General features: G+C 38.9%; 2 protein-coding genes across 4 annotated transcripts; one reads left to right on the top strand and one right to left on the bottom strand.

Moving 5' to 3' along the window:
- Positions 1-211: 211 nt before the first annotated feature.
- On the top strand, positions 212-7,280 carry ube2ib (ubiquitin-conjugating enzyme E2Ib). 3 transcript variants are annotated; one of them, XM_004562454.4, is made up of 7 exons: positions 212-389; positions 2,291-2,369; positions 2,477-2,560; positions 2,876-2,948; positions 4,269-4,378; positions 5,162-5,241; positions 6,509-7,280. In XM_004562454.4, exons 2-7 carry the CDS (start codon positions 2,304-2,306, stop codon positions 6,570-6,572), a joined length of 477 nt encoding a protein of 158 aa, XP_004562511.1. In that variant the 5' UTR covers positions 212-389; positions 2,291-2,303; the 3' UTR covers positions 6,573-7,280. The 3 variants fall into 3 exon arrangements, with proteins under 3 accessions (XP_004562511.1, XP_004562510.1, XP_004562509.1); XM_004562453.4 differs by lacking the exon at positions 212-389 and adding an exon at positions 780-937; XM_004562452.5 differs by lacking the exon at positions 212-389 and adding an exon at positions 1,939-2,040.
- On the bottom strand, positions 7,278-14,306 carry LOC101478529 (interleukin-21 receptor). The gene is made up of 8 exons (XM_014409758.4): positions 12,212-14,306; positions 11,162-11,288; positions 10,894-11,075; positions 10,653-10,807; positions 8,691-8,868; positions 8,473-8,578; positions 8,302-8,380; positions 7,278-8,216 (listed from the first exon to the last, which is right to left on the bottom strand). The coding sequence occupies exons 1-8, from the start codon at positions 12,309-12,311 to the stop codon at positions 7,797-7,799; spliced, it is 1,347 nt and encodes a 448-aa protein (XP_014265244.2). The 5' UTR covers positions 12,312-14,306; the 3' UTR covers positions 7,278-7,796.
- Between the last annotated feature and the right edge of the window lie 87 nt (positions 14,307-14,393).

The following is a 14,393-nucleotide window of genomic DNA, read 5'->3' as shown; positions in this document are numbered from 1 at the left end:
AATAAATAAATTAAAAGCACCGTGCTCTTAAACTTTTGCAAACTATAGCAATGAATGGATAAAGTGGCGACAACAAATCGTAATATGTGATAATGGCGACCTCTTGAGTCGAGTCACGAAAGGAATAGTTGTCGTTGAGTAGTCGAAAAATATGCCTGTATAAATATAGACGACGGGGGGGAAAAGTTTTCGTTTATACCTAAAATTAAATTATCCGAAATTGGTCTTTTAGACGTATCGCTCATCTTAACTCTTTGGTAACTGCGCATAAAATATTTTAATCTCGTTGACAGTCGTAGGTTTAATGGGCTTTAGTCTAAGGCACCCAAAGATTATATATTACAGAAGAGAGAAATCCGTCTGGGTTTAAGACCACGCGGCTTACTTGGGTATGAAATTAGAAAATATTTTTGATTTGTATTTTCTATAAAGTGTTTAAAAAAAAATCCCAGGTAATCTTCTATACTTTGCAATAATGTATCATATTTTCACTTGAACCTTTGTCATTTTTTTTTGATAACATAAACGGCGCTTGAACGAAGAGTACGAACCGTAAAGGTAGAATTTCCCCATCGACATAAACTTAAATAACAGTTTTTCTAACGCACTGCGCTCTAACAACGGCAGCTAGGCTGCTCGAATTAAATGAAAGCTAATAAACGACTAGTTCGGGAAACTCTTTCGGCTAAACCCAGGGCAGGTGAAGAAATACATTCAAAATATTAAACCCCCGAAAGAGAAATGCGCAGTCCGATTTTCCAAGAGGTATTTAAGCAAAGACGGAAGTAAAGGACGGATGAGTGTTTCGCATCGCTGTCTCTGGCTCGAGACGGAGCGGGTGGTTTTTCAGGAGGGAAACTTTACAAGGTTTAACGGGATTTGAGCACGATTAATTCATTTCGCTTAATTACTAGAGCCAGTGCAGCCATACTGAAAGGTAGGAGTACACCCTGAACGCGGAAACGTTCATTTTTGTCGTGTATTATTACATTTTACCCGCTTCAGTTTGCGCCATTTTCGCTAGTTTGGTAATGCATAAATGTGCGCATTTTAGCTCTGGCGTTCTTTGTCCCTATTCTTTAAAAGATAATGATGTGGTTCATCCCGGTGGAAAATCTCACACCCCTGTTTCTACAAGGCAGTTGCTATTATTATGCGTTAGAAGAGAGCAAGTGATCGTTCTTCTCCCATCCAAAAATTGTCTTCGAAATCAAGTGCAATTGCGCAGTTTTGTGCTGCATCAGGCCGTGTCAGACGCTAACAGCGCCAGCGCCTGTTGGGATGTAGCTCCATTCTGGCGCACATGAGTTAGCTTGTGAAGCTAACCGGCTAGCGTGCTAATCAAATAGCTTTGATTGTCAGTTTGTCAAAGTGTCTGTTGACGGCAACGTCACGCCGAAGTTCAGCAAACATATAATGAGTAAGATCTTCATGGATCCCCTTTTTAGCTTTAAAACCCTGGTCGCGGAAACGGTAGAAAATGGTAGAATTTTTTTTTTCTTCCTCTGGAGCGGTTATCTCCACCGGCTAACTTGGCTAGCCTTTTAGCGTCGCAGACTTGTCGAAATAAGCTGTACTTTTACACACACACACACGCCCCGAGGCCAATAAAAACAGTTTAGCTTGCATACTAGAACATCAGTTTATGATGAAGTCCGTTTGTCTCGTACTGATAAATTGCGGTGGTCTTTAATCACTAGCATTGTTTTGTTGCTTTACCTCGTTGTCATTAGCTTCAGTGTTTAGCGTTTATAGACATTCCTATGCAGCATCCTAATTGCCACCGACGCTAGTTGGCAACACGGTTGGGTATGTGACTCGATGCAAGTCAGAAAAGTACCAAAATTAATATGCGCCATAAACAGGTTGAATGTTGTACGTCGTGTCCGTGTGATTTCACACACGAGAAATGTTAATATCACAATACTTTGTTTTTTTGGAGTAGGGTAGGGAGGGGGCTCATAACTTAAACCAGTTGGAAAAGGACCTGAACTACTGATGCTCTGTAATAACACTGGATGCCCTCTTGGTTTCTTTACAGTATGGAAACTTTCAGTTTTTCAAAATTTAGCTGCAGCTAATGGTCATTCTAGAGTATGATTTAGGTTAAATTGTTTCGACTAGCTGCCTAAAACTTTAAACATGTCGAATTAGAATACTAAGGAAATTGTTTCTTTTTTATTATTGTTATTATCTTTAAAACAAAGGAAAGCTAAAGAGCTATTCGTTTCAGAAGACAGGACAGCCAGATGTTTGGGTTTCTAATCAACCTGACCCTCTTTCTTTGCAGGAGTCCACAAATCATGTCAGGCATTGCATTGAGCCGGCTTGCCCAGGAGCGCAAGGCATGGCGGAAGGACCATCCTTTTGTAAGTATTGGCTCACGAGATCCGTGCGATGAAAGCCTGCCTGAGTGTTGGTTAGAAAGTGTTTGCTTTCTAACAAACTTTCAAATTTCAACTCTTACTCTTCCCAGGGATTTGTTGCGGTACCGACAAAAAACCCGGATGGAACCATGAATCTCATGAATTGGGAATGTGCTATTCCTGGCAAAAAGGGGGTAATGTGTTTCATAGATTTGTTTGCATGCCGAGTAGATTTGTTTTACATAATTAAAAAAGACTCAATGGTCTTTCTAGGACAATGAGAATACTGTAGTGGATGTAAAGCATACTGTATGAGTAATTGCTCTGCAAAAACAACCCAAAACAAATTGAACCATGATAAGTTTTAAAAAATAATTTTACAGTTTGACTGGCAGTAGTAGTAGTAGTAGTAGTAGTAGTAGTAGTAGTAGTAGTAGTAGTAGTAACTTTTAAGAGTCAGTGATGTAGCCTTCTGTTTCTAAATTGATCTAATGATCGTCTCTCCTCAGACTCCGTGGGAAGGAGGCCTGTTCAAGCTGCGCATGTTGTTCAAGGACGACTATCCGTCTTCACCTCCAAAATGTGAGTTGCTGTGCATTCAGCCTGTAAATATGACAAATACACTAGCTATCATTTTGGCCTGCAGATGCTTTGGGAAATCTATTTGGAAGTAAAACCTGGAGCATAGTAGAGTTCCCATATTTTCAAGAGCCTTTAGCATTATCAGATACAATTTGTATGCCAGTACAAACTTGGTTATGTTTATCTACAGTCAGATCAAGTTAATTATTTATTTTTTTAAGTTTTGATGGTTTGAAATGGAACAGAAAAGTGCAGGCTCATGGGCATCCTCCAGCCTACTCGGCACATCTGTAAACTGTCTTTAAAAGCTAATTAAGGCTTCCTCTCATCAACATTTGGCAGCACTGAATGATGAATCTCTTCAGACATGTTAGTTTATTATGGTAATGAGAAAGAGGCTGATTTAAAGCCAAAGGTTTTAATTTAAGGTTAGTGCAGTAATCCTTTGGAAACCTGTGTTTAAGCTGTCAAACTGAAGCTTAGCAGTGCTGGGGATGTTCGACACCTCGGCTGTGATTGGTTGAATACATGACTGTTTTCTGGTCTTTGTGGGATAATTACAAATGTCGAGTTTTCAACTTTAATGATAGAAATCTAAGCAGCTTCATGTTTTTGTTGTTATTATATAAACAGCAGTGGAAACTGGTTAAAGTGTCTTTATTCCAGTGGCTGTGATTAATCTCTTTGGGTTACATGAAAAATTCTGCTCTTTAGGAAAAACTCCAGAATAACCTTTGCTTGACCTTTACGCAGCAGAGCAAATACAGACTTTCTCTTCTAATTATTTTAATTTGGCAGCGCTATTAAAGCCATTTAAGTAGTGCAGCAAGCATGTTGGAGCTGAGGAAGCTTGGCGATATAACAATGTTGCTGCAATTTTGGTGTTAATTCAGGGTCACGGCCAATAGATGCTTTCATGCATGCGTCATTTGCTGTTCCTTTTAAACGGGTTGTGCAAGATTTTTGCCAGTTGATTGATTTTTAGACCTGATATTGTTGTAAATTGATGGTAAAAAACTGCTTACAAACAAGTAGCAGATTCCTGTTGTGTGTCTCAAAACACTACCGTACTTACCTGCCACACAAGGCCAGAGCACCGTGGCTTACACCGGCTCTAATCCTGCAGCACGAGCTCCACGTTGTCTGAATGTCAAATTAAAATGACCTAAAGGCACTGTTTGTGTAAACAACAGACGCTGCTGTCTTCAGTGGAACAGTTCAGTCTGGGCACGCAGTGACTTTAGTAGTCTAACCCCTTTTGTTTGGTATGTATAATATACCTGAAACATAAAGCCCACTTAACATTTTGCCATCTTTCAGGTAAATTTGAGCCTCCACTCTTCCATCCAAACGTGTATCCATCAGGCACAGTTTGCCTATCGATACTAGAGGAGGACAAGGACTGGAGACCAGCCATCACAATAAAGCAGGTTTGTGTTGTAAAGTGAATTTCATCTACAGTAATGACCTTAAAGCCTAAGAGCGTGAGTGTGTTCACATGGTCTCTTAAAGTTCCAGATGTTTTCTGATTTTAAGATGACATTTCTAAACTGGAACCTTATCTAAGTTTATCAGGTAATCAGTCAAATTTTTTGATGCTGATAGGAAAACGAGACGCGTAGGCTTTTGAATCCCTCGCTTAGCTTTCAGGCTGGGTGATATTTTAATAATGTTGGTCATGAAGCACAGACGGTGGCCGTGCTGTCATTTTAAGCCACGTTTACATGTAAAATAATCACACAGTAAGTTTGTTTTGTAACTCCTCACACCTGTCTACTGAATGCCTATCTCCTAACCAAGGATTGTACACAAAGTGGCTACATTTGTCACCAAATTGTTTTTTTTTTTTTTAATTTTTTAAGGGAAGAAAAGCTCAGCTGTAAATTGGCGACATGACAGTCCTCCAGATTAACAAACACACTTATAAAGCAGACGAGTCTCGATGGGCAGTGAAGTGTGATGTACGCCTGTTTCTATTGTGCCTGAGAGGCAGAGAAGCACAACGCTAAATCGAGAGTCAAACCATAAGCTTAAAATATTTGCATCACAATTTGTATTCAGTGTTTAGCAATAGTCAATCATGACTATTATGTGGAGCGAGCAGTGTTGCATAAAGTGTGTGCACTCAGTATTAAGTTGACTGATATTAAGGAGCCTTCAGAGAAGCATCCCAACCTGGTGAATTTCTGAAATGTTTCATTTTTATCTTGTAGATCTTATTAGGTATCCAGGAACTGCTAAATGAGCCAAATATCCAGGATCCAGCCCAAGCAGAGGCTTACACGATCTACTGGTGAGTGACGATTAATTCACATGAAACCAGCAATTTATTCACAAATGTAAGGCCACTGACATCTTAGGGCAAATTATTAATTAAGTGGGAGTTGGAGGTCTTGTTTTACAATAAATGAATAATTATTTAAACCAAATAACTGTTGATTAGATTTACTTGAATTTGAAACCAACATGGTTTTAGAAAGGAAAGCAATGTAGACCATGGCTGTTTATTTACTAATTTATATGCCCACAAGAGCAGAATTATTATTAGTGATAACTAAGACGGGGTTCTTAAAAAAAAAAATAGCATTCATACAAATCTTTAAATATGTACATCTTCATGCAGAAATATAGAGGGATCAGACTTTTTCTGTGTGCACTGGAGGGCTTTTTATAATATGGTGTTTCACTTCTTTCTTTTTTTTTTAAATCCACTCAGTGAACCTCAGACTTGATGACAACTTTTTCTCTGGCTTCATCATTCCCCTCGTTTTTCACCCAACATCCACAGTGAATTTGCCCCCTTGGGTCAGACTCTTAATACGGAGTTCTACTTTAATGTCTCGAGGCATCTGAGGGAGAACATTTAGTGCACACGGTCTGATATGTGTGTCAGTTGTGTTTTTTAACTACGCCAACACAATCATAGCCACCTGCACCACTTGCCAGATTTGGCACTGTAACAACTTTCTCATGAGAATGAACTTTTAAAGGTTGTCCTGGAGATGATCCAGCACACGTCATAGATTTGCACCTGCAGGTGGTCAAAATGGGGAATTCCACAGTGGGGTCAAAGCGGTCTGAGCAGTATAGAGCAACACAGGAATGCAGAGTGGACAAAGGCCAAATTTAAATAAGAATTTTCAGATTGCACCTCATATTATTTTAAGTTTATAACTAGCACAGGAAACTATTTATTTATTTATTCATTTATTTATTGGGTGTGTCTCTGGGGACTAAGCTTGTGAAGCGTCTACCTATTTTAAAGTACACATAAGATCTTAACCCTGTAAAACCTGAACCCTAAAAATTCAATGTTTTTGAAGCAGGAGTTTTTATTGAACCTTCTGACGATTTAAAACACATAAGAGGAGTTTAAGGGTTTAAAAAGAAATCTCATTGATGTAGAGGTCTCAAAAACTCCTGTATCACACATGAACTTCTAGGGTTTTCCACTGACTGATTAAAGATGTTTACTTTTTGAGCAGCATGCTGTGCCTGTTTTGAGTAAGCAGTCGTAATAACTGTTGTTTCTGTTTGTTTTGTTTTTAATGTCTTTTCAGCCAAAACAGAGTAGAATATGAAAAAAGAGTTCGAGCACAAGCCAAAAAATTCTCCCCCTCGTAAGGGCGAAGACGGAAGGAATGGGTTTAACAAGAATCACCTCCCGGCTCAGTCTCTCTATGAATGTGCTCCTCTCACATCGGGACTTGCTTAAAGACTTCTATTTAAACTCCACATTCTGTGCCATCCGTTCTCCTCTGACCTATCAGTTTTTTTTGTTCTTAATTGCCGGTTGGCGCATAATGCTGGGAGGGAATGGGTGCGTCAGCACCCTGGTAATTTCTTTTTAAACAATAATTGTCTTATGTCGTGCAAGGGACACAGCTTGGTACCGGTTTCATCAACTCCCATGCAAGCTGACTGTCATCAATATTTCAAGGAAGAAAATGTCGTTTTGTTTTATTTTGCTCTTTCACAGGGTCTTTTTCTTTTTGTTTCCTCCTTTATTTTCCATAAATTTAATGTAAAATTTAGCTTACTTCATTGTCAGTATTTCAACTGCTGTATAATGAATGGCACTTTTATACTGTTGTATCTCACTAGTGTCTCTAGATGGCTCTGTCTAATTCTCTTTCCCAGGTTTTCTATTCAGCATGCTGTAATATACAATAGATTCTGCTGCCTTGGCTGTCTTTTTGTTATTCAGAGTGTTTGCTATAAATAAAAATGGCCACAGTGACTGAGGCAGGTAGGCTTACTTCTGTATCAGACTTTAAGGTTATATGGTGCTTTGTTCATGTATGTGTTGGCTTAATAAACCTTTCTACATAATGTATTTTCTTTATTAAGAGCAGAATATACACAGAAGTTCATCTTGCATTTCAGTGATGCAGAAACAAAACAGATGAGTCACAAAATAAGACTTTCACCCTGTTTCCAGACAGGTTTGGACTGTGCATAAAAGATAAAAACATCAGTGAAGTAGTACATGGACAACATGTAACTAAATGCTACATAAAATCTGTAAAAAAAGGAAAAAAAAATTCAAGGTGCTGCAATGGCCCAGAAGTTTAGACCACAGCCTGATTGAAATCCTGTGGTGGGCCCTCAAGAGGACTATTTATAGCTTAATGCGCAGAATTAACAATAAACTGAAGTAACATTATAAAGAAGAGCATGTCAAAATTACCCCACAACGAGAAGGACTGATAAAATGAGTTATTTCTGCTACAGGTTCTATTAGCTACTGAATCGTAACGTGGACTACTCCGTCCAGTGGAAAAATGTTCCTTTTCATGACAACTTTCAAGCTTTCTTGAGTTGATCCCTGTTGGGCAAGACTTGTTTTTACAAGCTCCCATGGTGCTCTGCCAGGATAGAACTGGACTGCTGGAAAGCACTCAGGGTGCAGTACTCATTGCAGTACCAGGGAGGCTCCCTTTCTAGGGACGTGTCACTGCAGAGCCAGCAGCCCGAGTCTCCAGAAGGACTCCCTAATTGGGAGTCTAGAACCAGGCTGTTCATTGGGCTCCCCTGAGCTGAGAGTGGAATCATGGTGCTCACAGCGTACGGGACGCCCAGGAGAGTGGTATCACAGACCGAAGGAGTTATGTTGCTGTAGGAGCTGCCCTCCATCACGTGCTGGTCAAAGTGGGGTGGACGACAGTCATCCTCCTGGACTTCTGCACACTTTGTCAAGGTGTCGATCTGAAGCGTTTCCTCTTTTTCTAGCGTGTCTGCTGTGTTTTCTTGCGTAACCACCCAGCTCTGCAATCACAAGGTCAGTTACATCCTAATGACATTAAGTTTGGGACTTTTTTTTTCTGTTTTTTACATGAAAAGCTGAACTTACCTTGAAATCTCCCTGGCAGTCACTGTACAGGGTGTGGAAATAGGGAGCCGGAGTTGGGATAAATACATTTTGCTTCCACCTGTGAGCATAGAAAGTGCAATATAGTACAAAAATGACTTTATATGAAACTTAATGTTTTGTGAAGTGAGGCTTTACATGATATAACGTTACTTTTTAACAGGAGCGTAGCAGATCAGTATGACGAATAGCACCAGCCCACAGATGGGAATGAGCACCTTCTTACACATTTCAGAAATGAACATGCGCGTTGACAAACCTGTGTGGGGAACACAATAGAAAATACTGAAGCAGAAGAAATCCAAGAAATCAATTTCTGCTTATGATTGTTTTATCTAAATCTAGCTGCTTTCTTTTTTATTGAGACTCACCATCCGCAGCAGGGTTAGTCCTCCAGTGAGCCTCATCAGACCAGTGACTCCACTCGCCTTGGTACGTAGCCTTATTGGGAATGGACCGTACTCTAGCACTATACTCGGTGTCTGGTTCAAAGTTCTGATCTTCCAAAGAAATACCCGTACTTTGTGTGCTAATTTCACGAATTTTTACCTGAAAGAAATAAAACATAAAAGCATCCCATTAATTTTCAGAAGACAGAAATGCCCTGTTCTGTTCTTCTTTATAAACTTATTTGCAGGTTTAGTGTCATCATTTTCCACAAGAGTATCGATTCTGTCACTAGTTAGATAAACTAATGTAAGTCTACGAGCCGCAACCTACCAACCACATGACGTCACGCTCTTTACTGGCCCTGCACGTTCTCAAAACTAACTTTAAACACTAGTTTAGTTTTTGAGAGCAGGCCTCAATGGTGTAAATTAGCCTTTATATTATTTCATGCCTCAAATTTTGGAACAATTTCGGCCTAATAAAAAGAAGTCGTAAAACCTTTAAATATGTGATCATCTACAGAACATAATACAAGAAGACTCCGAGAATTTAGAGAAAAAGGCCGAAAATTGGTAACACATGCTCCCATTCAGGGACCTGTTTACCCATTCATTTACTAAACTTAAGTGTCCCAGTACTTATGGTCTGCCTTGAATGGTGTAAGTTTTTTAATAGCAGATTTTGACACATTTTACTTTAATAGAAGAAAAAAAAACTGAAGACAAAATTTTTGGCTGCTTTCTGTCTCCCAGATTTATCTCTGACACACATTTATCCAGGCCTAGGGACCATCATTTGGAGCACATCAGCATGCAACACCCTGAATGTAGATTTGAACCAGAGATCTTTTATATGCAAGAGAGGGCGAAAAATAGGGTGTAAAAAAAAAAAAGACCCTGCGTGCTGGAGTCCGGTCGGCAAAAACTCAAATCTGGCCCAGTAGATGGTTTTGGAACTTGTAAAGGAGGGGATAATTTTTGAACTTTTAATTGTATTATTATAGCTGTTAGTAACAGATAAGCAATTAAATAAGAGAAACTTTCCTTCACTTTCCTGTTTTTTCTGCTAACTACTATAAAGACGACTGTTTCTTTTCTCATTTCTTTTTCTCTTTAAATTATTTCTTATTTCATTTGAAATAACAAAATTGTTCTATTAAAATTACAGGACAGTTTGGGCAATGAACTACCAGAACTTTTTCTGTAGTCGTGCTGACAGATTTTTCACTTACTCCAGCAGCATTTCTTTATCATGTAGAAAAACCGAGACAAACACTTGAAACTGCACTTCTTTATCTTACATTGAGATATCGCCGAGATGAAACGTATAGTTAAACTTTACACCAACAGAAAGGGGAATTTCACTACTCTGCCTAATGTTGTAAGATGTGTTTGACATGACTGCACTACTCGATGGAGCTGTTGCATATAAAATGTGTAAAACCTCTGTTTGATTGTGTCAGATGGTTAAATGCCCTGTTTTAATTCACTTTTAGAGTTTTTACTCGAGCAAGTCCCAGCATGTAGAGGAACTGTGGAAGTGTGAAAACTCGTGCAATGCTCTATTTAATACAAACCTCAACTTGCCAACAGGTATAACCTGAATCTTTGTGCTCACAGAGACAGAATCAGATCAACAAGCGGTGTAAAATGCCTTCAGCTTGAATAAATTCACAGTTTCTGCCGCAAACTGTCGCCACACTGAGATAACACCCACAGCACTAGCAGATAAAAACACTGCAGCTGTTTGACATCTCAGTTTAGAACTAGATATTTACCAGAAAATATAGAAGATTTCAATTTTTTATTCTTATTTATATTATTACATTTGGAAAACTGTGGGGTTTTTTTTTTACCTCACAACATAAAAAACAGGTTTTCATTTGTAGATTTTTACCATTCAGTTTTACCCTTTGTCATTCCTGCTGATTAGCTGAAGCATACCTTATGTTCTCCCCTCTTGTAGTAATGGAGCTGATACTCCAGGTTGTTGGGCAGAGCAGTGAAGCTGGTATAATTCTCGTAAGTGCTTTTCCAACCAAAGTGGTGGTGACTTGAGTTGTGGCTGACTGAGAGGCAGCACGGTGTGTTTGGTTTAACTGATAAGAAGATGTGTGACTGTTAAAAAACAATAATTCATACATTTATGAGTCCTGCCAACACAGATGATCATTACGCTGCTTACTGTTGTGCACAGGTAGGTACTGTTCATCTAGCACGTCACAGGTTTCAGACTCCTCATTTGGGTCGTGGCAAAGTGAGATTTTGTATACTTCTAAATCTGCAAACGTATCGTCATTATCGGGCGATGTTGTAAATGTGCAGAAATAGTTCTCTTTGGTGTGTGTCAGCATGCACTTGTACGTTCTGTGAGAAAAAGAGAAGCAGCAATAAGGTGCATGGCGTTAAAGGTGACCCATCATTCTTAAATGCGTTAGTAAAAAGAGTCTCACTCGAAGTCTGTAAAAATGAGCCAGTAGGAGCTGTTGCTGTTTGAGGTGTTTTCTGATGGAGTGATGTTCAGGGAGCAGTAGACGGTGGTTAGGTAATCATTGACACAGTGAAGATTGTAGTCCGCTCCTAGGAAACCCCATAGAAAAGATAGTTATGATTACAGAGCAAAACAAAATGAAGTAGAAACATTTCAAGTCCATGTTTAACTCAAGACTGTTAGTGAATAAGCATGTGCTAGCCAGTCCAGAATAGAATTATATTGTAATAGCTTAAAACACTCATGACTGGCCTATATATACACTGAAATTGTGTTTATATGAGAGACAATGAGATCTGCAGTGTGATCAATGTTCTAATCTAAAGAGAGCTAAAACCATAGATCAGGTGTCAGTATCAGATCAACAAGTCAAGTGCAGCTCTTACAAACGTGCATTAATACTAGTGCTATTTTTCCCCCCTTTGCGCTACCTTCTCTGCCTCTGCCAAGAAAGCAAACAATTAGAAGCGAAGAACCAACAGGAAGTTTCAGAATTATTCAGAAAGCATTTTTACACAGTCCCTATTGCTTGAAGCAACTGAATCATGATGATTTGCACTTTGATAATACTTTTCTATCTTTTTGAGTGCACACAATTCATGACTTGAGCTGCTGGCTGATCAACGTTTTGGGGTTCAGTGTCTTTCTCAAGGGCAATTTGACATGACGGCATGAGCACCAGGAGATGGACTTAGCAAAATAATGGACAACCTGTACAACGACATAGATCCAGGCATCTCAAAACATCATTTAAGTGCTGCTTTTGATGTATCATGGTTGTTGTAGATTAGCAACTAGGGTGAAATGCACAAAAACAGTAAATAGTTTGTCACTTTATTGTATAATGAAGAACCTCATTTGAGAGCTTAAGCTCATTTAGCCATTTAATCTAGCCGTTATTGCGTTAGTGTTGTTACATCTAGTGCTTTAAAGCTCTTACACTTACATTTTACAGCTGTACAATTGTCTTTTATCTGACGGAAAAACAAAAAAACAAAGTAAGAATTATAACCTGCTAATGGACTTCCATGTAGCCTGACGATGTTGGTAGATTTGAGCAGGAACACAATCAGCAGCGTCGCCTTCATCCTCAGGGGTGGATGCCAATCCATCGCACCAGACGCCAGCTCAGCCCAAAGATTGAGTCATACTGTCCTGACTCTTTTGTAAAGCGGGTTTTAAACGCAGACTGAGAGGCGTAACCGCTCAGGCTTCTCACACAGATAGCTGTCACTCACCACTATCATTGTCACTGGTGGGAGAGGATGTGCTTTTTAAAGAGAGCAGCTGTTTATGAAAGCGTGTGAAAAGAGTTTAACCTAGCAGTGTGCACTTGTTTGCAATTGTCATGAAATCTTTACCAGAGCCCGTTTAGCTTGTTTAGAGGAAGCAAAAGGTGAAGTGCTTTGGGCCGAGATGCTCCACAGCCCACCTGCTGAGGTGCATCTACAGTTTTAAGGTTACTTCATGTAGTAACTTTCTGAATGGGCACAAAGCTGGAAGACACAGCCGTCTTATCATCCAAACTCAGTTTGAATGACTGATGAGCTGATAAGCTGCAAAAACGATGAAGCCTGAGATGCCATGTGACAGAAATGACTATATAAACACCTTTCACTGAGCTCTAAACCTACAGCGTAAGATATCCACTCATTTCTGTCAGACATTCATCTGCTTTAGGGACACAGATTTAAAACACACCTCTAAACACATATTTGTGTGTTAACATTTTCTGCACATTGGCTGTAAATGTCTAAACAGGATTAAGATTTTTACCTTTTGTATACTGCACATCAACATCTTTTGACTTTCATATAATATTTTTTTAAAAGTAGGTTTTCTTTGCTATTTATTCCTGAGTTGTTTTATTCATATTTACAGAAAACAGTACATTTACGTGCTCTTCCTGTGGAATCTAGACAGCAAAAAGCCACGCAGTCCAAGTTTGCATGCCTTAATCTACCTTTAAGCCACCACAGCACTTTCTATATCATTATTATTATTACTTCAACAAGTAACCTGATATTAGAGTATGCTAATTATTGTGCAACCTGCAAGGGTGTTGTGCAACATGCACTGAGAGCAGATTAGCTGAAATTGGGGTTGTGTACGCCTTTGGTGAAAGATGTTACAAAAGATAAGAGCTGATGGTGAGTTTCACGGCTTCCTCTAGGGTTCATGATTTTGTTTATTTACAAATGTGTAAACACACTCTAGCAGACTGAATCTCACTTTAGCTGGATGTGTCTCGTTCATCATGCACTCGTGTTTTTTTTTAACGGCCTGAGGGCCCAGTTACATAATGCATCGCCTGCTTTACTTGTGAAGTATGCTGCAGCAAGTATTAGTAGATATTGTGATGGGAATACCCGCAAACATTTTTTTGCGCTATAATACCATTTCAACAGGAAATGAATAAACACAGAATGGCAATGTATAAATGCGATTGCAGAGGTTAGGTTTCAAAAATACCTGTTTACCTCCGATCGTCTTACTTTACCACAGAACGAAACTGAGGCTTATTTTTACTAACTGAAACCCAAATGACTTCTGTCCCCCCCTTTTTCCTGTTAAGCAGCATTAAAACTTGCTTGAGATCAGCAATGGTGATGGTCCTGGGATGGAACTAGTGTTCGAATCTTTATATTGTGCAAGAAGAGAAATCTGCAACGTGCTGCAGTTCTTCTACATCTGATACAGTTTTTTTCCTCTGTTTTTAGTACTTTGATAAAAAAAAAAAGTTTCCTTTTCGTGATAAACACTCTGAGATGATAGCAAACAGCTAGAGATGTCACATGTAATCACACTGATACAAATCTGAGAGGCTGATTGAAGCTGCAAAAGTTGTACTAATCAAGTTAATGGAAAAGTCCACAGGCTGATAACACTGTGGGCTTTTTTTGTCACGGAAAATATCAGCAATGTAATGTTTAAATAATAAAATTCATTAAGTAAACATAGAGAACGATTAAATATTTTAAATATGACTCTTTGCACACTTTTAATACTGTTAATGCTGTTAATCAATATTTAATGGGTAGTTTTCACATGGTAATCTTTCACATTTGAAAAGTTCTTTGCACATCTGAGAAATATGAAAGTAAACCCTTATTTTAACAGTGGTGATAAAATAGTAAACAGCCCTATAAAATAAGTCTCCTCTGATGTCTGTGGCATATTAAATGTATATGTTA

Source organism: Maylandia zebra, linkage group LG8, assembly GCF_041146795.1.
Source record: "Maylandia zebra isolate NMK-2024a linkage group LG8, Mzebra_GT3a, whole genome shotgun sequence".
In the NCBI taxonomy this organism is placed as follows: domain Eukaryota; kingdom Metazoa; phylum Chordata; class Actinopteri; order Cichliformes; family Cichlidae; genus Maylandia; species Maylandia zebra.
Note: the sequence above shows the minus strand (reverse complement) of the source record. Positions and strands in the feature narration are given on the sequence as shown.